We start from the raw sequence: 25,117 nt of genomic DNA on the forward strand, positions 1-25,117 counted from the left end.
GTCATAAATTATTTCATGCCATAAATTGTGAAAACGTTGTGATGGAGTACAGGAATACACCAAACTGAACTTTATCTGTGAATTCTGTTCAGGCAGGGGACTGCTGTATCTTAACCAAATACAAAGGGTTTACTTCTTTTGCCTGCAGCTGCCAAAGCTCCTTTGCAGCCAAAGGACTTTTCCCGTGTAAGAGCTGCTGCTGCAGACCAAAGCAGACTCTTGCTGGAGTGAAATGTGAACCACTTCACTTTTGAATATCCCAAAGTTCAGGAGTGGCTGGGGCATCCCTGTACACACAGTTGTCTGTAGCTTAGTATAAAATGTGTTACTGCTCAGAATGGAGAAAGGGACCATAAAGCTGACCAGTTCTAAAATCCTTTATGTGGGGCTTCGATGTGCTTAAAGCCATCTCCCTAGTAAAATTTGGGACCATGCTGCCTGAATTTCTGCCAGCAATCCCAAAGAGTCAGGCAGCAGCCGGGAGTCTCACAGGTATATAGCAGCAACCAGAAGTGTGAGGTAGGAGGGATCAATGGCCGGTGGGTATGGGGAACTTTTAAACTTTATCACAACAGTTCTGTGTCCCTTCCACACAACACCGTGCTCATCTTCAGAGTGGCTTATCTCATCCTGGAGTTGATATGACTGTATTTTGCTATCGACTAGATGGACTGCTGCAGATTTGGGTTTGGATTTGGGTTCAGGAGTTCTGCCTTTATTGCTGCTCTAAAAGAAATTCTGCTGCTGGATCCCAAAAGCTTCATCTTGATTCACAAGATGTGGCTTTTCTTCTAGAGTATGTTCTAGAGATTTTTTCACCAAATCACTACCCTTCAGAAGCCACCCTTGAATTTGAAAGTAATAAGGTAATTTTTTACTCTATTAATTGCCATTGCAAAAAGATTTCCTTTTTCTTCAAGCATATCTTAATAACAAGTGATAATGAAAGAAGCTGCTCTGGGTTAGTTCAAACCAGTATTTGCTTGCCTTCTCATTCTGCAGGCTTTTCTATAGTCTTTTATAAAACTACTTTTTCACATAGTCTTATAGAGATGTCCTTTCTACAGTACTTCACTTTTAACCAGCAGGGTAGCCTTTAACTCTTGAAGTCCTGAATACCCCCTGAGGTGTCCTAAATAGCAGGAATTCTCTGTGTTTGGGGATCAAATTTCAAGGTCTTTTCTCCTTTACTGTGTAAGAAAACTCCCACCAAACTGATAATCTAGGCCCTGTTTAGTAGTTCTGAATATTTAATCTGATGTTGGTTCTGTCTATTTTCTGCTTTATTCCTGTTGACTTCATAAGTAAAAGCTGGCAAGATTTGGCACAGTTATTTTGTAATTACAAGACTTTAAATTTCTTTTTCTTTGAATTTCACTGAGGCAAAAACAGATACTCATTGACATCAGCAGGAGCTTATAGGAATAAGGAAAGACTGAAAACAGTACGGTTCTGCAGCTGTAGCTCTCCATCTAAAAAATGTATAATGTTATAGAAATCTTCAGTAGCCGAGGGAGGACTTGAAGAGTCAGAATTTGCCTATAGCGTCAGTTTTTATTCCTTTGACATTTTTCTCATCTTGGGTCTGGTTTTAGTCTTGCTGCCATGGCAACATACAGTGAGGCTGAAAGGTATTCCAGAGAAAAGGTCTCTCCATGCTGACAGGCAGCAGAATAGAGAAGAGGCCAGAGCTGCTCTGCACAGCTGTGAATAGCAATGGAGGAATGAAAGGGATCAAAAAATGGCTTTCTATTTGCATGTATACAGGCAAAACCATTAGTGCAAAAGTTCAGTGTAACAGCAAAAAACAGGTGAGTCATGAAAATAATTTTGGTTTCAGAGGGATACTAGCAGGATGATGTGACTTGTTAGCTTTGTTGCAAGGAAACAGACCAGGTTATCTTCCTCCTGTGTCTGTTCTCTTACCAGGTCAGCAGCATTGCTAAGTATACTAACTTCTTACACTTTTGGTTGTATCTCTGTTTTCCCCATGTTTTTTCAATGTGAATTGGGCCCCAAATACCCTAAGATCGATGTGTCTTCCTGAGTGTGGTCAGTCCTCAATTTCTGTGTTAGAAACTGACTGTGTTCACTATGGGCAGGAATGGTGCCTATTCAAAATCCTGTAAATATTACACTTTTATTTTTATTATTATTCTAACGGTCTTGCGAGATGCTGCACACCCTCAAGCTCCAGGCAGAACAACAAGAATTTGAGAGGTCTCTTTAGAATTAGTGCTGTAGGTAACAGAGGAGAATCTGTCCGGGAAAGAAGACAGTCCAGGCCAATTGCAGATGTGGGTTTTCCAGCCATCCACGTACCCAGCTCCCATGCAAATGGTTAATTGGCACAAAGTTTCCAAGAGGATTTTGTCACAGCAGTTAGGTTAGCTGAGCACTTCTCCTGGCTGTTCTGCTGCCCGTGTAGATGTAGAACTTAGCAGCATGGTGTGGTGGTGGGCTTTAGTACTAGGTTAAATGTTGTGATAGATGATCTTAGAGGTCTTTTCAACCCTGAATGATTCCATGATTCTGTGACTTATGGTGCAAGCAGAATATTCCTATCATGAATGCAGATTGTTCCTGTGAAAATGTGCTGTGGTCTGTACAGGTTATTCAACTCACCCCCAAATAAAATAATTCCTCCCAGCAAATGGATGTTTTTGTCTGAATAACTCAGGGCAATTGTCAGTAATTGCACCCAAACAGTTTTTCTTCAAAAGCTTGTATAGAAGACTTAACCTGAGAAAGTATTGCAAACCAATACAGAAAAAATGAAGCTTAAAAAGGTCAGCATTTTTCCCAGTGAAATACTATTTTATCATGTTGCATAAACATGAGAGAGACATTTTGAGATTAGTGAGGAGGAGGAAATGTGCCAGCAAAACAATAGGACTAAATTTTGACAGATGTCACTTTGAGCAGTAGGCAGACAGTGATTAGTGCAGAGGAGCTCAGTGACTGCTCACCATGTGTGCATCCCCGGGGGGCTGCATCCAGGTAGCCTGTTCGGCCCCTTGGCTTAGCCCGAGCCAATTAACAGGGCTGTGGCAAGTGCAGCGTAAAAGGGGGGTTTACTTTTCCTCTGTGCACTCCATGCCCTAACACACTGGTAAAATCTGCATGGAGTAGTATACTAACCAGTTCACCTGCCTCAGAGCGGCCGGAAAGCTAAAAAACTATTGTCCTTGGCTACTTGGGTTTCCTCCCTTCCACAGACCAAAGCTAAACAAACATAGTCCAGAAGACACAAACTACATACGGTTTTTCTTTGGATGGACTGCTGTGTTAAGGAAAAAAAGCCCTATATTCCAATGACATGAAAGCAAACTCTTCTGGTCTGAGAAGAGTTTCTGCAATTATAATGCAGCTCACAGTTCATATTAAAGAGACCATAGCTTTATAATAGACCACAGCAGTAAGTCTAATAAAAATGATCTTGCCTTATGGCTCTAATGAAAGCTGTAGTATTAAAGCTTTGCTTATGGGGTAGCTCAGCTAGAACAGACTGCAGCATGCATCTTTTTCTTCATTACTGCATACAAATGATGCTTAAATATTATTGATATTAGTGTTTGTAATTCTAATGGAGATAGCTCTGGGCTCATTGAAATAGTGGCTCTTATGAACAGCAACAGAAAAGAACCAGTCTTAAAATGAAAAATGGGCACATTTTTAATTCAGATTATTCTTTCATAAATCTGAACAAGATTTGGATCATTACCTGTGACACTTGGGTTGCCAAAGTAACCTTGACTAGCCAGCTGATGTTTGCACACCGCGTGACACTATCACCATGGAGATCCCGTCCATGTGATTTTGCAGACATGATGCAGTTGCAGGCTCCTCAGACACGCGACAGTGAGATAGAGAGGAATTAATTAGGGGTAAGGAATGCTTTTGCAGGCAGCATTTCTCCCTGTCAGAGAGCAAGCCTGCACAGATGTACCACAGAAGCTAAATTTCCTATTGTTTTAGCTGCATAAGAGAGTAGGGTGAGAGTACTAAGAGGAAGCTCTCTTGACTTTCACAAGGAAAATTCTGAATTCTCCTAACAGCAAGTTCATTCTCTGCTGAGATCGGAGAAGTGGTCACAAAGTACTGATCCATGCAAAAAACATGTTTGAAGGATAATACTTATTTACAGAATGCGTGTTCAGGGAATTAAAGCCTGTTGAACACTGGTAATATTCCTTTATCAGCTGAGACTTTCAGCCTCTCCCAATACCTGCCCTTCTCATGCACGTGCAACCTAGTGGTGTCAGGGAAATTACACCAGTAATTTCAAGGAGTGGGAGTGAAATCTGTTCCCATACATAGAATATATCAAAACTAGCTGCCATTTCCTTTGTGTGCTTTCCTCTCCAGCATCTACCAAAACTCACAGTAGCATTTCAAAGTATATTTTGGATCTATTCTGCAGAACAGTACCAAATTAAGGACTGCTGAATGTTAGAAAGATTCCTTGAGATAATCTCTTTTCTCTTTTCCTGGGTATAAAACCAAGGCTTCTCGTTTTAAGTTCTAGTATATGCGTGTATGTTCAGACAATTATCTAAATCTCTTCACTAGTTCCTGCATTTCTTGTATTTGGCCCCTATGTTATTGCTCTTTATTTGTCATGAACTTGAAAGTTGACGATAGAGGTTGTTTGGTTTTTAAACAAACAAAACCAAAAGCAGACAACCTCAGAGAAAAGATGTGATTCTGTTTCTGGTGGTTACACAGGCAGTATGTGTGATCCCTCCTTTCTTGCAGTATTCTTTGGAGACCGGAATTAAGAGAGCCCCTGAATAAGGATATTATGCTTTTGCAAAATAGTTTGTTCCACCTCTTTTCTTTATCTGTGAAATTGGCTGTACAATGACAGATGGTTGTACGGTGCCGTTCCTATTGCTGCATAGTACAGCTGTGATTGGCAGGCTGGGCTATGGGCAGGTGGGGGCTCTGTGGGCATGGGGTGCACACCCCTAAGAAGACACAGTCCCTCCTTCAGAAGCTGTCCAAGAGCCAGTAAGTGCGGGAGCATGGGGTAACAAATGACTGTGGCATCTGTGGTCTGCTTCTCAAATCATCAGCTGGTTTCAGCCTCCCATATGCCCACCAAAAGAAATTTAGGAAGAGTCTGAAGGGTGTAGTGACACTGCCAATTTGAGGATTACTATTCAGAATCACTAAAGCAGCATCTTTGTAGATGTCTTTGCTGGACAATCTCCTATGTGTAAACGCAGTACAGGAAAAAATATGTGGGCGGTTAAAGTAATGGATTTCAATGGATGAAGGCACTATTTCAGGGCTAGAGTGGAACAGTCATGACATGCTGGAAGGTTTGTACATTTTCAATGTATGAACAGAGGACAAAAGGTGGTTCTTTGAGATGGTGTGTGGAAATAAACAGCGATATTGAACCTAAAGGTGTGGAACTAATGAGAGGGAAAAATTACAGTTGTAGATCATAGACTAAATTGATGCTGTGCCCATCTGGAAGTGAGGGACGTACCCTTTTTTTTGGGTACTGGTCACCTTGTTTACAACATACAGTGATATAGAGGGTAGAACGATTGGTGAGCAGGGTAGATTACAGAGATGATTGAACTACTCTTGTGGCTTGGATGAAATTTGTATCTTTGGCATAAGATTCTTTAGCCTTCCATACTATGGCCTAATTTACCAAAAAGAGGAAAGGATTTCTTTGCTGTAAGTAGAAATCATGTCATATATTTCAGGGAAACCTACTGTCAGTAGAGAGGCCCAAGAAAAGAAAGTACACAATCCTCTACCACGATCCAGTAAACATGCTGGAGTGAAAGGTTAAGGAAGAAGCCTGCAAAGATGAAATTGTGATCCTGTAGCTTGCAGTTTGAGCAATAAACTGGGTTAAACCTCAAGGAGTTAAAAGAATATCATTTCTTCTACTTCACCAGTGTCTTTCAATTCTCAATTTTGTTTTCCTAAAATAAATATATAACTTCACTAAAAATGTTGATAAAACTTATACTACAGAGCTGAACAGAGCCAAATTTGCAAATGGATTGTATATAGAACATTCTCTGAGCAGTCACATGAAGGCATTTCTGCCCTTCCTCTCCTACCAAGGTCTGTTGGCAGTAATTGTTGCTCTTCTCAGTGTGGTACACAATACAGTTGGACAGAAATGGCTCTAATCCAAGAGAAGCTCTGAGATCCCAGCCATAATATCCCCTCAGGAAAATATACATGAATTGGCTTTGTCACAGCAGGCTCTCTTTGCCAGCTTTGTCGTTTTTATCCTGTGTTTGTATCAAGACTTCTCTGAAGAATTCGGCTTGGGCATTAGTAGCATAACATCTCTTTAAATGTGCAGGTATGTGTTAATAGATTAAAATTTGCTAAGAAATGGAAACGCTGCTCAATTGCCTATAATGCTAACACAATGCAATGGTTCTGTACATTCCCAGTTAAGCTCTATATACTGTATATTCTGTATATACTGGGTCCAGCAGAATGGTATGAGTAAGGAGCAGAAGGATGGTTCATAGAACTCGGAAACCATGCAGCACTTGGGGAGTTTAACGGCAAATAGGAATTTTGAATTTTCTTACAGGGCCTGGTAAGCATGTGTTGCAAAGGACCTCGAGGTACATTAGTTTAGTCAGTCTAGGCTGTGTTTTTTTGTATTACAGATGACCTCATTATTGCATAGGTCTTAATTTCCAGATTTATTGTCATTGCTGAAAAATACCCGAATGAGGATATATAATAACATATCCACGGCCGTGCCATTTGTTTAGCTGAAAGGGATGGGAGAAACACACTTGTTCAAAATTGTTTCTTCAATTATAAAAGGATATTCCCTAAAGCAAATGCAAATTATTTCCAACTGGGTTAGAAAATTTCTCTTCCTGTGTTTATTATCATTTTCCATTAGACTGAACAGATAGTGAAAGCTAATTCTGCTCTAGAGAATGTTTAAAAAAACAATACGTCAACCTAAAGTAGTATTGATGCAAAAGTGCATTTGAGGGAAAAGGCAAACTTGGGATTCCTTTTACTTCTCCTTTGCTATTAATCATTTTCCTCTACTACTGCCTAGGAGGGTTTATGTTTGATTCATGGAACAGTGCATGGCTGTGCAGCATTATGTTTTTTTCTTGTTTTTCAGTGATAGGTTTGCCAACTTTCTTTACATACATAAATAACACAAAGTTGGAAGCATTTTCCAATTGTCCACTAATGTGTAAAAACAGTTCTGATTCCAGTGCAGAGCTCTACGATACATATTGTATGTAGTTGGTGCCTCTCAAGTCTTAAATCTGTAGTTCAGCATTAGTTTAGACACAAACGCTATAAGGATTGAGTTACACTCATCGGACAACAGAATTTTTGTCCTTTATTCCAATGGATACTGTTTAAATTTGATAAGCATTCCCTTGCACTATTTCAATCTGAGTCCTCTGCTGATGCGACTGCATAAGAAATTGAATTAACTCATCCATTTAGAAAAAGTCTGATTCATTTACTTTGATTTGAACTGACAAATGTAAATAACAACCAATATAGAACAATTGGTGAAAAGTAATGTAGGGACATGCTTCTATAAGAAGAAGGAAACCTTTTTGATCCTTGCTACTGGAAGGGATACCTTTTTTGAAGTAAACCTCAGTCACTTCAGTGAATTCCCATTAAATTTCAGGGCTACCACATGCCTCACTGTACTACTGATGAAACCTGGAGTATTTTCCGAAGTGCAGGGGTGATCCACCATCCTCATTGGTAACGGGCAAACACTCAGACACAGACTTAGCCCAAGCTCCATACTGCACTCCAGGAAAGGCAGACTATGCTGAGCACTTAAATGTTCACTTGGAAAAGCAAATGATTTTATAGTCTAAGTAGAACAACTTAAACCTCAACCATACTTGCTTAGTAAAGAAGGTTTTTTTTATGTTCTCTCTTCTCTATAGTGGAAGAGGGAATGGTTTTAGTATTCAGGCACATTGGGGAAAGAAGTACTTGCAGTCTTGGTTGAATAAGTGGACTGTTAGCAGCCGTAAACTTTAAAACAGAAAAATGACTCTTTTATGAAATAGCTTATGGTGTTGCACTAGTACAAAATTTGACTAACAGGGTAAGAGAGTTGCAAATGACACTAAAGTATACAGATGTTGTATCAGCTCTTCAACCTTTTAAATATTTTAATAGTTTCATCTGGATCCTGTAGTCACTACTATGGTTAAAAATCGTATTGTTCCCTTTTCCTCTGCCTGCTGTTTGCATTTGCAAGCTACTTATGAGTGTCCTGGAAACAACTGAACCTTTCTCCAGAGTCTTAAACTTGATACTGTACACGCAAAAAATGCAGGGAAAACACATTTTCTGAGATTTGCCTTGCTAACTGTGATATGGTAGAGATTAAAGTAAATGTTGCATGCTTTGCTTTCTACATGATGTTATGGTAATAAATTTCAAAGATAGGCAAATGTATTTGCCAATTTCTCCAATTTTGTCTTATCCATGAGGGTTTTTCGTGCTATGCTGTAGACTCCTAAAAGCTTGATTTGACTAATGAGATTTATTTAAAAAAAAACACCTGCTGCTGTTTCAGAGTCTCTTTTGGGTATTCTTGAAAGAATATTGTCCATATTGCAGAACAATTCTTATAGGATAGTTAGGTATTGTTTATGCGGTAAAGTAACTTAATAAAAGTTATTGTTATCTTGTGGTCTACATTCAGAGGTCAACCTTTTAACCAGTAGGATTCATAGGACAGGGTTCTCCAAGGTTAATTTACAATTATGTCCTAAGTCTGAAAGTCTTTTTTTTTTTTTTTTAGTGCATTTTTTCTTTTGTTCTGATAGATCTTTTTAAGTCTGGTGTTTACTAATTGAGTGAACCACTTGGCAAAATTAAGGTTATAATATTGAGTTCACTGCAGCCAGCTCTTAAAATAAGGCTGACAGATGGTAGAGACATTTTGTGCCCAGCATCCATTAAATTTAATTGAAACTTGAAAGCCATATTTGCTTAGTATCTTTAAACATCTCACACCACTTTCTGTATTGGACATTCAATAATGATTTTGGGTGCCTGGACCCCAGTTCAAGCTTTTAAATATATTGTGAGACCCACATGTTCCCAAGTCAGCACGTTTTTTCAAACTTCTATGTCATTTTTCTTAAAATATTCAATAAAACTATGTCACAGATGGCAGATCCTATTAACATTAAACTCTTTCTTGTCTCAACATATCCTGTTATGCCAGCAAAAAATTATGTGATGAGGATATGAAACAGCCTTTATGTGTACGTTTTCAATTCCTGAGGTTTCCCACCATGATAGTGAGAAACACACAATTTCAGTTCATCAACACTGAGCCCCCACGAGTTCTAAAACTTCCCATGTAAAAATAAGTTCCTCTCCAGAGCATTAGTAAAAAGAAGTTTTTGTTCCTTTCTCGCATGTGCTAATTGCTGCCAGCTGTTAAATGTCTAGTGGTATTGGTAAGACACTACTTATTAGAAAAAAAAAAAAAGTGGGTGGAAAAAAAGGTAAGAAATACACACTTAATGCAATGATAACCAAAATATTTCATTAATTACAGCTACTGCCTGGACATGCCGTTCTCTCTATAGGAAGACAGAAGATACTAATTGACCATCACAGGTCAATTCAAAAAAACATTTTATATTTTCAGTGAAAGTAAAATTTCTTCACAAATATTCTGCAAAGAAAAAATAAATAATCTAACCAAACCCTGTAAGGATTAACTCCCTGAGTTACATACTACACTATTCAGGAACTATCATTAAGACTTGCATCCCATTTTGGCAAACAATACAAAAATCAAGCCTTAAAAATTCATTAAAAACCATGTAACTGTATATTAATTTTGTTAAAGCAGCTGATTGAGTGGCATTAAACATACTCTTTGGAAGAATGAAATTCAGTCTTTTCAATGAATGTGTACCTGTAAATTATCAATATGTTATCTTTCTTTCAGGTGAAGGAGGCTATGCAGAGAATCCATGACCGAGGTAATATAGGAAAACTAATTCTGGATGTGGAGAAAGCACCCACTCCCCTGGTGAGTGCAAAGCACTAAATACATGGCATACAGTCACACCAGGTAAAGTGTGGTAATGACCTTTGGAGAAATATCCTTCACAATTTTTTTGTGTAATGTTTTCTTCTAAATCCTAAATAGAACCAATAATAATAATTTATATTTTTAACTCAAGGTAAAATGCAGTTGTAATTCTTCCAGTCCCAGCAGTTAATTTTCTATGCAGTATGGCTGTCTGCCTCACTGAGAAAGTGTCTGCAAGTCTTAAATCAGGATAAAACCACCACATCTATTTTTGTCCCTGTGACAGAAAACAAATACACGTTTCAAGAAATACAAAATTCCTGTCTTAATAAGTAGATGGAACAGAAAAAGACACAATCAATATTACTTCAGTGTATGAACATAGAAGTGCTTTCTGATTGCCATACAAAAGTCAGGCAATACCTTTGGTAGGAATTTCTTTTACTTCTCTGACAGTTTATGAAGTATAATACCTAAACACTTTCTTTTGGAAGTGTTCTGAAGCAGGATAGTTGTGATGGAGCTCTGTTCCACTGCTTTTGGAGCGTTTGACATGTTAGTGAAATATTACAGAGAGCTATTGTGAAGGAAAGACATGCCCACGCCTAAGTCTTGGCTGATGATGTGGAAAAAAAACAGTAAAAAAGGTAATGAAAAATTGACTTCAAATGGACACTGAAGTATGAAGTTTGCTTTCAGACCTGAAATATCTCCTGTTCTGAAAGAACAGAAAAGAACCTGGAATTACAGTTAAGCTCTTGCTCACTTTTACTCTGAAATTGGCCCCAAATCCCCTACAAGATCCCTGCAAGGAAGAGGAATGCTTTGGGGACCTCACATATGAAAGTTAGGCATTATTTTGTGGCTCAGTTGCACCTTAAAACTGTAAAGAGAATCCCTAACACAACATTAATACATTCATTCCGTCTGTCCTCTTATTATTGTACGTTCACAGTAGCCATTGGTTAGAAGGTGAGAACAAATCTGTTACACTTCCATGAAAGGGTGTTAATTAAAGATATGGGTAAGTTCAGAGCATTGCTTTTTTTCTATTAAAATCAGGTTGTCTTTGAGATTTTTATTTTTATTTCCAGCAAAGGCTAGTAGCAATGAAACAGAGAAGGTACAATTTGACTGCATTTCTCATTAAAAAATAAATTTAATGGTTGTGAAATAGTTGTAGGGTAATACAAGAATCTTCTTGTGTCCTAACAGATAATGTTAGTGTATAACCATCACCTGTCTAGTAAACCAGACTCTTCTTGTGCCACCAGATAAAAGTCAAACTGATGAGGTGAAGTACAAGAGGGTCTTGCACCTTTACACAGCTTGTAATAGATATTCTTGTATAAAAAAATATGATGTTCTCCTTATATGCTGTCATGAACTACTAATTTCTGCAGTTTCCTACCACTTGTACAGGCATCTTCAATCAAATAAGGAAATGCAGTTTCTCCTCACTCATGTATCCAAGCTATGCGCTATGTCAATAGTCAGGTAGATTCTCCCAGTATCTGCATATCCCCTGCCTTAAAGTTTTTAAGTCATTATTTTTTGTATTAAGCAGTTGCTGTTAGTTAGTTTAGTTAGTTAGTTAGTTTTCATGACACCATGCCTCATGTGGGACCAGATCCCATCCATGAGCTTCATTAAAGAACCATAGTACCTATTTCTGAAAGAGCAAACGCAGAAGGATTTGTGAAACAGGGGTTCCGTGCATTTTGTGGACTTCCTACACAGTTGAATTTTCTTTTTGAGAGCCTTAATACTATTTTGCTACAGGTATGCAGATCAAAGTTCACTTGTACAATTGTCCTAAAAAACAGCTTTTGGTTACATAATATAGCTGTAATCCATGAGGTAACAGTTTAAAATTTGAGCTGAAAGCAATACAGTGCCTACAACAGTTTTGCCCAGACAGAACGTTTGTTTTATTGTTGCATCCCTGTCTTCTTTCATTTTTAAAGTCACCTTTTCAGGTGAATCAAACTGAAATAAGACTGGATAAAGCAATGTGATAGATGCTCTGATTTTCTTCATCTTTCATCCTTCAGATGGCCAATGACAGCACAGAGACGAGTGAGGCTGGAGAAGAGGAGGAAGATCACGAAGGGGACAATGAGAATAAAGAGCGCATGCCATTCATCCAGTAGCAGCCAGAGGTGATGGACGCAGAAAGATTGTTTAAGTAGAAGGGAACGAGACTGGGAAATCTATTCTGTGCATCAGTGAACAAATGCTGTAGTACAGTGTGTGTTGTATTTGTCTGCAGTCAGCTGAGCTATGAGCTGTTGATCATTGTTGTTTTGAACTCAAGTGCCATTCTCATCCAGTGCAGTATTATGACATTCCTGTGTAATACCCACTTTCCCTGTAGGAGTCCCATGGATTTTTGTTTCAGTTTAAAAGCCTCATTAATTTACTGTGTAATTTTAGATGGGCATCTTTCTCATGCAGATTCCAACATTTTGCATAAAGTTATTTGAGGGGGGCGGGTGGGTTTTTTTTTCAAGTTAACAACCACAGTAACAACAAAAATCCCCCACTTGCTGTCTGGAAAATTCTTCTAAATGGAGAGAGGATTTTAAGTTTGTGGATTTTCAGTGTTAAAATAGTTTTCCTTTTATGAACCACAGATAAAAGTTGCAAAAAAAAAAAAAGATGAGGTTATTTTCCTTTATCATGCTTCCTCATCTTATAAGCAATCCTATCTTCATTTTCAAAAATACCTCATTTAGAATTGTGGAATCTGAAATCGTGCAAGAAATCATTAATTGAGAGACTTTGATTAGTATTGTATAATCATGTTAATCATCATCAGCAGTAAACACTTCATTCAAAGTGCCAGCTACCTTGCTTTTCTGTTGATCTCCTGAGTTATCGCCCCATATGTTCTAGGCAACGAAAGGTCAGGGAGGCGCTCTTTTTAGACCCTGAACAATTAGCGTTGTTATTGACAGTTCAACAACATCTTCTGCTTAGGACACATTGACTCATCTGTGTTTAAAATCCAAAATATTTTTAAATTACATTTTTAAATCCTATCAGTAAGGATCACTGTTCAGTATGTGGAAAGAAATTTATTGGCAGAGTTTACTGCTCTGAAATCAGTATGTATTGATCAACTGTCGAGCTAGAGCTGAACTCTTACAGCAGTTAACCCTTTAAAAAATTACTTGTACACCTTAATCCCATCAGAAATTATGCACAGGGTAACTTTATCTAGGTGAATAATTCCATTAAAAGCTCTGCTCCATATGTACAGTTATGTCTGTGATTATTTGAAGGATCAAGTGTTCAACGACCAGCTAGTCTATCTACCTCCCACTAGTGGAAACTATGTCTATACATGACAAAAGTGAATATTTTTCCTTGTCTTTCACCTATCCAAGCAGCAGCTACTCAGGTCCTCAATGGTCTTGTTAAAATAATTATTTTAAAATGACTGCAACCACCTTCAGTAGAAATGCTAAAAGAACACCAGAGACCTTGTATAATGCCATGTATCTTTGAATTAATATATTTTTAGCAAAACTAAGTATTTCTCCAAGCATGGCTAGTTCACCTAAATCTACAAGTATCTAATAGTGATAGAAGTATAAAAATAATTAGAAAAGAGAAGTTGGAGAGCTTCTCAGGCTTTTCTCAATGTGAAAGGAATTGTGAGTCTGGATGACTTTTATGTGTGGTTTTAGGGGACTCTCTCTGGTTCTGTTTTGTTTTTCGTTTGTTTAATATTTGCTGCCTGAGTATTAATGTCCATCTCCTTACACTGTGCTCATGAAGTTGCTGTTCTAATACTAGATAATTGTGCAGAACGGTCATTCTGAATAAGTTTCCCTTGAGTTAAACAAATTCAAAAATAACAAGAAGAAATAACTCTGGAGAAAAATGTCAAAAAAGCTTTTGTCGAAATATTAGTTAAAAAAAAAACAAACAGATTTCTATAGATGTTGATGCAGAACTTCATTATAGTTGATTTTCTTTTCATGTTGGACTTATCTACACTTCCAGTGCCATATCAGACCCAAACAGGAACTCTATACACAGAAAATATATATATTCAATGAGAGTTTTCCATGTTTTGGGATTGCCAACTGAGCTTTTAAGAAAGGCCATTAAGTTTTCACAATTCATAAGCTGACAACAGTAGGAAACATGCCCAATTTTGTTTTGTAGTTAGTGTAATGATGTTGTCCTGCAACAAACCTTAACATAACTAGGAGCTTTGATTTGACGCCAAAGTGAGCAATATTGCTGGTGACCTTTGAGCTGGCAGTAAAGTGGCATTCTCAAGGCCTTAAATTAGTAGGGCAAGCAGAATAGCAAATCCATTCTTCTGTTATAAACCACAGTATGGTTGGCTCTACAGTTAAATTTCCCTTCAAGATATATAGAGATGGGTGGTCATGGCCACAGACATCATAGGGACAACAATCAAATGAAATCATTTTGGCTATTTCTTTCTGGTTTTGTTAGCAAGGCAAAAATACTCTTCATGCTAATTCATACCAATTTTAGGGCCATTTTCTGATCAGCAGAATGTCAGGTAATTGCAGTGAGTACAAAGGAGTACTTCGAGATCTACCTAAGCACTACACAGATCAGTATTACAATCACTAAGCTAAACTCTACTCTGTGTTTTCCTGGTGTTAATAGGGTGTATATGAAGGTTACTACTGAAATGAATGGAAAGTTTTCAGGTACTTATTCTGGAAGCTAGCAGAATTTGGCCCACAAGCCCTAAATACTAGAGTACCACAAACAGGTTTGAAGCGGTAGAGGGCATGCTATACAAAATGATGGTGAATGATTGTTACTGAACGAGTCTTATTGCAAGAGAAATGAAGGTTCGTGTTTACTACTAACATTGTTGTTTAAACAATTCTAAGACAATTGGATAGTTTCTTCAAGTGAAACAAAGTATTTCTCAATTTGCCTTAAAGGAACTGTGAAAGCTTCTCTTTAACTTAAGCCTGATTGAAGTGAACTGAAACACTGTTTAACTGTATTTGTTGCTTTAGAGCTTTTGTTATATTGTGCCTACAAAGCAAATTATGTTTACATAAAAATATAAATAAAATATTGAGCATAGCATTATCCGTGGCTTACATGTTTTATTATAATACAATGTTCGCATTAGGGAACTGACTTGGAATTGGTTAAGAGGAAAATCTGAGGTCTCATTTTCTGTTTTGGTCACTGAGGGATAAACAAAGATTTATTTTTCTTTATTACAGAATACATCAAGGTTATTAAAATGGCTGAGTGTGCTACTTTACAGAACGTTAACAATTTAGTATAAAATATTAAATGTTACAATCTAAAAACTTCAAAACATTATATAGGCACCATTCATGAAGTGTTCAGTGAAGAGTATTATTTTGATAGGGGTTAAAACTAATATCCAGAATTTTTGCACTCAGATTGCACTGAGAAAAAGGCTTGAACACGTAAGTTATTCTCAGAGTGAAAGTTCCTTGTAGAAGTCAAGGTTCCCTAAGGAAATAATCATAAAAACAGGATCCAAACAGCCTCCACCAAATGAGCTGGTAGAAAGCACAAGGACATGAATCCTGCTATCCCTGGGTCGTGGACTTACTTAACTCAGGGCTGCAAGGAGGTGGTTCAATTCACATGAGATCTAAGATTACCTCTCCTGAAGACAGTTCTTACAGTTTCTTTCAGAGAACTGATTATGGTTACCATACCTTACAGGTAATCTCAAGTTTATACTTGAGTACATGTCTTCAGAGATCTCCCTGCATGAAAGGAAGAAATGGTTCGATGAACTTCAGTTTAATATCTGAACAAAGAGAAAATGTTAGCTTTGGTTAATTCCTGTCATGCCAGACTTGTTCTAAAGCCTATGTCCCTGGAAAATCTCACTTCAGTAGTTACTGGATCTGCCCTATAAAAAAGGCAGTTCTAAATCTAAAAGCACGCATGAAAAGATGCTGATGGAGAAAAAGGAGCAGAATAAATTTCTGCCCTCTGTTTTCCAGTCTTAATAAGCAAATAATGATCAGTGCATCCCTAATCATAGCATCAGAATAAGGCTGAAAGCAAACAGCCTTTTGACAACTCTCTGTGATTACTAACAAAGCTCTGCCTTTTACCAGCTTTCCCTCTGGGCCATCTATACAAGATTGTCATACACACAGATGCTGCTACCAGGCAAGCAGGGATGCAGACTTTGCATGGCATCTGGCCAGAGAAAATGCAAAAAAATCATCTTAGTATGCTGAGTATCCGAGGTCTTCACCTCATTCCCTCTTTTTGTGCTTCACTCATTTTCTGTGAGCTTAGTCATTAATCCTGGTGGGTTTTGCCAAAACATATTCCCCTACTATGGACGTGACATCCAGCACACACAGCACAACAGCTTGGGCTCCTACAGAACCGTGCGGGAGTGTCCCCTGCAGCCCCCGAGTCCCTCGGTGTGAGCAAGTGTTTTGTTTCACTACAAGAAGAGCCAAAACAATCAACGCCCTATAACTGATATCTGCATCAAGACATCTCTTTTCCAAGCAATTTTTAACATCTAGGCAGGCATATTAATGTTTTCTTCTGAGAGAACAGGTTAGAGGATAAATGCAAATGTAGCTTTATCTCCTCAGTCGGAGCTGTCGTGCTGATTGATTGCCTTCAGCTGATCCAAACTAAACCATTCCTTTTGTGTCTACCTGGGCTCTCTCTGTCAAACACATGCAGCAAATGGCACGGTTTTCTGAACACTGGCCTGATCACTGCCATTTCTAACAATGCTGTGTTGGGCACCTCACCACCAGGATACTGTTCAGTAACTGGAAGGTGTGAACACAGTGAAGATAATACACAATTAGAGTATAAATGTAGGAAGAGAATTAATCATGTACAGCTCTGCCCAGGAGTAACAAATGAGTAGAATTTGCAGAATACTATCTGTTGATTTATTTGTATGTTTTACATCTATTAACCATATGCCTGATTTGATTAATATATATTTGTGGTGATTATATTTCTCTTCTAAGGATGCTTAAACTCCTTCAGCAGTGTTTAAAGACCACATCCATATTCTCTAAGGATGATGAAGAAGAAGCCGTTTGTCAAACATTCAGCACTTTCTCCATCAGTTCCCAGGGTTGTAAAAATGGACCCTTTCTTCATCCAGTCTGATTCCTGCCCTCCTTCATTCATCAAAAGTGTTTTTCAGGAAACCTAACAGCCTGCTAAGCAGTTCAGACTTTTCCTCTGGTAAGAGTAACTTTACATTCCAGTAGCTACTTTGCATCCCTGGTTAAGGAGAGAAAGCTGAGAAAGAGTTGGTACTACCTTAAATTTGTACATACAATCATGCTTTGGACACAGATTCTCTTGTATTAAAGTTTTGACTGCAAAAACACAGGTAAGAGTATGTATTAGGTGTTTGAAATTTTGGTACTTATTATTTGGGATCTTCTCCTATTCAAGGTTGGTATTGGAGATAATAGTCTCTTCATGTCAGGAGCTGTATATTGCTTATAAATGAGGGCATACTTACTGTGTTTTGCTTTTTTTTTTTTTTTTTTAAATAAATTCCAATTTATGCTCCATGGAGATGGACAGGTGGAGCAGCCCATGCTCCCGCGAAGCAGAGCCAGGTGACAGGGAGGTAGCAGAGCGGTGTGTGTCGGTCACTGCCCTGTCTGCATGCTCCTGTGGCAGCCTCCAAGGCCTTCTGTTCTTGCTCTTATTTGCTACATCTCTGGAAATCTGACTCAGTTCGGGGAAAGTGGTCAGAGCTCAGTTTAGCTCCTGCCACTGTATAAAGACACGCAGGTTTGGCAAGCTGCAGAGCAACCCATCAGCACAGCCCACTGCTGTTGCACCATTGCTCCCCACTCCAGCCAGCCAGGTCTGCACAAAGCTGAAAAGGGGAAGGCGCAAAGGCTGCCTCTTTTTGCCATGTAAAGGGCTGCCTGACACTAACACCGCTGTTGCTTAAGTCCCTATCCTCCTTGGAGCCTCACCCCCACGTTGGCATGGGGGTCTCAGCCTTCCCTGCAGGGCTTCTGGAAGCCCTGCACCACTTGACTGTTGATCTTGTTCTTTGCTAGTGCCTCAGGAAAAGTAGTTTTTTACTTCCTGAAGAACACCGCATCATGTCCACTTTCACCCCCCACAGTGACAGACAAAATCCTAGAGGACATAACATGGGTAATTAACCCTTTACCTACGTGAACCTTTCTTCTCTTCCCCCAGGCATTTTGGGCAAGATGAGGAAAGAAGGCCAGAAACAAGCCTCACCAGCTTTCATAGTGATTGGCATTTCTCTTAAAAACTCAAACACCTGCCAACATGGGAAATCAGCTTTCATTTAGAAAGGTACAGTCTTCACAGTTGTTGGTAAAATCTTGAAAAACTGATTGAAAGAAAAGAGAACCTGAAAAGGCAGAGGAAGAGTTTTTAATCCTGCAACTTGTGAGCACCCGTGATGTTTTAACATCAGTTGCAGACATCACTCATCTCCCTGCAGCCCCACAAAATTGCTGCCTGGGCACCCTGGGATTAAACATGTAGGCTAAGAGATGCCACCGGCACTTGTTAGTTTAGGAAGCTGTAAGAAGGGGGAGAGGGTTGTGTTGTGGCTGGGTGGGAGCCTGCAGGGGTGGGGGCCTGCTTGTCTTCCTTCAGAGATTAGGAAGTCTGGAGGAGTTTTTGCTTAGTGACCATGCTGAGATGCTACAATTAGCCTGAAAGAATAACAGAGCTAGGAGAAATAGCAGAGGATAAACTTCTCCTGTGAAGGCCGAGGGGTTGGGAAACAGGGTGATGGTGGGGTGTGTGTGTGGATTTGCTTTTAGAGCTGCACCTGTGAAGCACCCTCCCCCCCATGTCCTCATCTCCCCCAGGCTGCCATGCCCAACGATCCGGGGCTCTGCGCTGCTCCTGGGCCCAAGGGTGGCTGCAATCAAGCAGCTCCCGCTCCTACAGCCCTGCTGGAGGCAGCTCTGCCTCTGCAGGGGCCAGAACTGGAGATGGGCTACGTTCTGCCAGACACTAGCTGAGTCCCTGCCAAACATCATTTTCATGATAAGCTGCAGGTTCCAGTACAAATCATTTTGTGCTCTTCTGCTGGGTAATCTTTGTAAATACATCTCCCACATGGTGAGATGTGTTTCGCTGTATCGTGCGGCAGTAAATGATGCAGCATCTTAGCTGCCCTGGAAGAACAGAGTGAGACTGCAGATAATGCCAGGTGCATTATTTATAGTAAGGCTTTTTGTACTTTCCCTGAACTGGCTGACCCTTAGGCTGTCCAGGTGATGATCTAATAACCAAACAATATTTATAAAGGCTGGTGGCTGAAGCTAGCTGAATGGTGACTGGGGTGTCTCCTGGCGATACAGGCACCGTGTGGCCTGAAGGACATATCAGATCTGTGATGTTTTCCAGAGGCCACTAGGTGAAAACATTCCTTTTGTTGCTAGCACAGAAGAGAGATAAGTGAAGTGTTTTTCTTTTCTATGTCAGTTTGCTTTGGCAAATTATTTCTCTGTTTCTCTGCTGCTGTTTTTTTCTTTCTACTGCCTGCATTTTATATTAGTTTTTTTTTTTTCATTCTGTGAGAAAAAAAAAAAGGAGAAAAAACAGAGAAATCAAACCAAGTGTCTGATGACTCATCAAGTACCTCACTGGTCTTATAAAAGCATCCTATCATCAGTGCATTTGAGTTCCTGGGCCATTTCTATTGTAGACAGGAAAAATGAAATTAAATGACTTGTCCAATGCTATATTATTGCTATTTGGTTTAAAGACTTATCATTCTCTGGGATTTATTTCTCCATTTACTGAAGGAATCTTGATTAAACTTAGCAGCTGAGATGGAAGTTTTGCCTCCATGGTTAAAAGCTCTGTCTCAAATCATACCAAGGCAAAGGAGATGCACAGAATTACGCTGCATACCCTCATCTGAGACCCTGTCAGCAAAGCCCCATAGAAATATAAGCAGTTGAGAGATAATAGTCTAAATTTTCCTTGCTCTTTCTCAACAAATAGGATAGCTCAGAACGTGAATCAGCTATAAACATTGACCATTATAAACATTTTCTACTATTTTCCTGATCATCCTCTCTACATATATCTGAGTAATCACCTCTGGTAGGGCATTGCAGGGAAAAGGATCAACCCAGATCCCTGAACCCAGCTTTTTCTGACAAGCAGTGCCCAGTTTCATATGAGACTGCAGATCCAGCCCTTCTGTCTCATCCTCACCTCCTGGATGAAACTGCTATTGCTCCATCTGAGGATCAGATGGAAAATGATGTTGCATCTTGGGCTGTAAAAGTTAATGCCATAATAAAGTCTGATTGCCAAGTGATGTTGGACCCTTACATCAACGGTGTGTTTATGTGGTGTGTCACTAGAGAGAAGCTGTACTCTGAGACTGTCAGATTGGTCTGTCCCACAGGCATGCGACAGGAGATGTACAGAAGGAACCATCTTTAAGGTCTCACCTGGATGATCAATCTGCAACTGCTCACCTACACATACTAGATGCTGTTGGCTGTGCTGAATGATACTGCTCTAAACAATTCTTACAGTTCACATATTAAATGTTAGCTTCATTTCAATATTGTCTCGCTTGCAGCACATTCCCTGGCATTGTAGGTTAATTTAATAAAGCACACATAATACAATTCATATGAGATTTTTGATCTGCATTTTGTTCAGCATGACAGCAATGTATAAAGTTATTACATAGTGTTCTGTTTGCTAATCATCAAGCAAAACAGGGTAATAAAAGGATAATTATTGCAAGCTTCCTTCCTTATTCCCATTAAGATGGTAAATTCAGCTCAAACTGGATCTCATAGGAGTTTTACAACTGGCTTTAATAGGGACAGCATCAAGCTGATTGGTCCTCTAAATGAACCTAGTCGTAGCTGCAGTATTAAAAATTCAAGGAGTAATATTTATTTCCATGTCATAACTTATTTGGTGGGGGGAAAAAGATTCTTTGTTTCATCCTTACTCAGTTCTCCATATTAAAATACACTATATGCATTGCCAAACCCAATGATCTTGAGGACACAGTACTGGTTTATACTGGTTTTATGGAGCTGCTGCAACAAGTATGAAGTACAAAATGAAAAATCCCTGCCCAGAGAATACAGCCACTCCTCTGCACTTACAGCTGTGGCCAGACTAGCTCAGATCTAAAGCTTCACAAATATTACTGCCTTCTTTCTGTCCCCAGACTCGCTTACACATTTCCAGCTTTGGTTACCTGGCATTACATTGCCACTGCGTGGGGAGATGATCCCTGACTATTTGCCACTAATTATCAGAGAAAGAACAAGGGCTGTTGGCCTTAAGCCTGCAAAACTGATGCCTTTAGTGTGGATTTAGCTCATCAGAACTTCCCTGTTACTAGAAAGGGGTCACCCCACAGGAACACGCAAGTCTGTTGAGCAAGGGAGAGCACAGGGTTTGGTAAGGCCATAAAACAACAGCTCTCACCGCTTCTTGATTGCCCCACATGTGTGAGAGGGAAGGAACCGTGGCACACGGCTGCAACCTGACAAGTCTGAGTCTGACCCTCTGCTGGGTGACACTGGCGTAAAGCCTTACAACACAATGGATTTACCCTGAGTATTTAGCAGAGAGAGGAAAACCTGGTCTTTTCTCTTTTGCTGTGATGGATAAGCAACACAAAGTCAGACCTATCCTAATCATTCCTAGGGCGCTTAGGACATCTGCTGGAAATGGGAATAAACTGCAGCAAGGAGGCACACGACAATGAATAATGTAACAATGAAAAACTCTGTGCTGTTTACATTTACATAACGTCTAAATTACTCAGCGAATGCCAGAATCATTTCAATTTGAAACTGTTATTTGAAAATATTTTAATAAATAGCCTGTTTATTCCTGCTGTTCTAGTTGCCACTGAGGAAGCAATTTTCAGTGTTGAAAATCTTCAAGCCTGAATGCAGTCTTTGAACTCGCACTTACCGATTGTGTAAGGCTGTGCAGCAGGCTCACATGCACAATATGTAGCATCATGGGCTAGGAAGACACTGTAACACTAAAGCACAATTAGAAAGAGGCCAGGCTTCAGGCTTTGGATGGATGTAAGCATCAGCTGCCTTTGCAGTTGGATACAAGGGATAATACAGATCTCCTTTCTCCCCCTCACTTTCTTGCTTACAAATCATGGTGTGACAGCAAGTCCTTTTTAAAAAGCTTCCCAGAATGTTGTATATTTTGTCTGGGTATATGACCCTGCCCTTGCACACCTCTAGCTGCATGATCTGACACTAGAAACCCACAGCTCAGGTTTCCTGATGCTACCTGGCTCATGGGGTCTTAGGGCATCCCCCACCTCTACAGAGCAGTCTCATATTTTTCAGAATTTATTTTTCAGAATTCCCCAAAATGGAAGTTATTTCTCAATAGACATACTGGGTTGTTAGGAAAAAAAAAAAAAAAAAAAGCACAGATACAGGTTATTTTTATTTTTCCACCCTCACTCAACCTCCTTGTGTGAGCATCTTCCAGCAAGTGATGTGCGATTTGCACTTTTGTCCCATGATGGGGAGCAGGAAGGTGTGCGTGTGGTGCATGCTGCTGGGGCCTGCTTTACTATTTGCCACTGCCCCTTCCCCAGCCTCCAGCAAAGAGGCTGAGTTGTCTGTAGACAAGCAGACATCACCCAAAGGTTCACATTTAGGCGCTATTTTTCTTTCCTGACCAGGCAGCTAAAAACCTCCTTTATATTTTAAAATAAAAGTCTTTTACTTGGACCACATCACATGTTCTCCAGCCCTGGGGCCTGGTGCGTGAGCTGATTATGCTTGTGCATGGGAGACACGTTGCTTCTAAGGCACAGTAAAGCGGGGTCAGCTGTTTGCACATCGTGTGACAGCCCTGTGGCTTGGCTCCCTGCCGCAGGCCAGGCTGGCAGCCCCCAGTCAAAGTGTCCTGTCAGCAGGCAGCCACGCTGGCTGAGCAGCAGCAGCACTGCAGGGGCTCTGGTGCCAGAGACAGGGGCCTCAGCGGCCATATGGACATACATGAGGTGGGAACTCAAGTTTGTGGGTGGCCAAAGCCCCCTCCTCAGCCCTCAAGCAGAGAATCGAAGTCCTCTGTGAAGTGCAGCCACCGAAGGGAGATGTGATCACGCTCCTGAGAAGGTCTGGTTTTCCATCTGGTGTAGGAAAATCCTACAAATGTCTACACAAGCCAAAATGTAATCCTTACTCTGGCGAGTCCTACTGGCTTCAAGCAAAGCTGCACTGTTAGTAACCTGCTATGAACCTGCGAGTGTGCAATTCAGACTGTCTTGTGAGCTCCACAGTGGCTAAATCAAAGCTTTGTCCAAATTGCTTTGTCTGGCATGTGTATGGATGAGCAGAACCTGTTAAGACCATGTTAACGTGAAGCTGGAAAACCTCAGGTTAGAGAGACGTGGTGATCAAAAATAAAATATTTAAGGGGAGAAATTAAATGCTCAGGATGTTTTTAGATCATTTCCTGGAAGGAAAAAAGGCAGCACACATTGCAGGAGAAAAATAAGCACAACACGTATTTTATGTTTACAAAAGAGAAGGAGACACATTCTCACACGCACCCCGAGGGCTAAACAAGCTGAGCTGCCGCCAGTAATTCCCAACGTGGAAACCTTGCCAAGTCCGCAGGAGTAGCATTTCAAAAGACCCCATTCAACTCTTTTATTTGCACCTGGATTGCAAAGAAACCAAAGCTTTACATTTTCTCCTAAATTCCCTTATCTCTAGAGATGACACGGAGTCACCTGATCTGTAAACACAGTGTCTGGTTTGGGGGAAGATTGTGTTTTGCTCTCTTTGCACATTACACATAACCGTCAAAACATTTAACTCCAGACAAGGAGCCATTTCCTTGGGGTCCTTCCTGCCCAAAGAAATAGGCAATGGCAGTGAACGAAATGCTCAGCACCACTTCTTTTTGCTGCTAAAGCCCTGAAGTAACAGAAAATATTTGGCAACTATGCCACTCCTTTGAGATGTCTGAACCCTGTAAGAAGGCTACCTTATCAGTGCACAGTGGCATTGGATGGGTAACCAAAAAGAGCAGATTTGGTGAATCCCTTCTGAATTCTGAATCTTTTCTGAATTTACCAGCATTACTTTTACAACTTTACAACCCTTAACCTCTATTCACTGCCTTTGCAAGAGAATGAAAAGAGCACAGACAAGGTAGTTTGGTCACACAGCCCAGATAAAGAAATTTGCCCTAAATATGTGTGTGATATACATAAGTCATTGTGTGGCTTCTTGCATATTCTTTACCATCCTCTGTGCTTGATAAGGCCCAGCTGTGAGATGCTGTTGTGGCAAAGACCCCAAATAGAAGATACAAAAACCATTCACTCAGGAAGCTCAAAATGCCGTCCTGAAACTAGAAAGAAAACTAGAGAAGCCTATATATTGATCGACCCTATTACCAGTTCCACAGTGCCAAGATGAGGATGCATTTGGAACAGAAGCTTTACACACCTACATATCCTGAATGCTCTCATTTCAACACTCAGTGACCTTCAGCACAAGTCACTGCTGGGCAGCCTGTGTTCGCAATAAATCTGGAACCTTCGTTTATTCCAACAGAGAGAGCAGAACCCTCACAGCTTGAAAATTGCCTTTCAAAAGAGCAAATTAGTATGACAGGAAAAAAACTGAACTGATTGCACAACCCCAGAATATAATTTAGAATTTTCACAGAACCTCACATACCATAAGGTTAGCCCTTCCCTTTTCCAAACACACAGCTTGTTTGTACAAATTTCCCGAAAATAACTTTGGTGTTGGGATGTCAGCCATACCTGCTTCATACCTGGTTGGACTGGGTTCAAATCCTAAAGAAAGACTTTGTAAGTCTTTTCAAGGCCGAAGAAACCAAGCACACAGTAATTTTCCAAGCATGACATAATCCATGATTAGCAAAATCTGCAACATTGGTTACATTTAATTGAACCAAATGAAAATCAACCCGTGGATCCCATCTACCACTCAAGTCAGTCATAAAAACCAATGCTGGGGGGTGCTA

General features: G+C 39.9%; 1 protein-coding gene across 1 annotated transcript in view; it reads left to right on the forward strand.

Moving 5' to 3' along the window:
- VAT1L (vesicle amine transport 1 like) overlaps positions 1 to 15,163 on the forward strand; it is a 53,993-nt gene extending 38,830 nt beyond the window's left edge. The window contains exons 8-9 of the mRNA XM_083851571.1: positions 9,980 to 10,063; positions 12,121 to 15,163. Coding sequence (XP_083707697.1) covers positions 9,980 to 10,063; positions 12,121 to 12,219 — 183 coding nt within the window. The 3' untranslated portion in view covers positions 12,220 to 15,163. The remainder of the gene's footprint in view (positions 1 to 9,979; positions 10,064 to 12,120) is intronic.
- The last annotated feature ends 9,954 nt before the right edge of the window (positions 15,164 to 25,117 follow it).

This window comes from Anser anser (assembly GCF_964211835.1).
Source record: "Anser anser genome assembly, chromosome: 11".
Lineage (NCBI taxonomy): Eukaryota > Metazoa > Chordata > Aves > Anseriformes > Anatidae > Anser > Anser anser.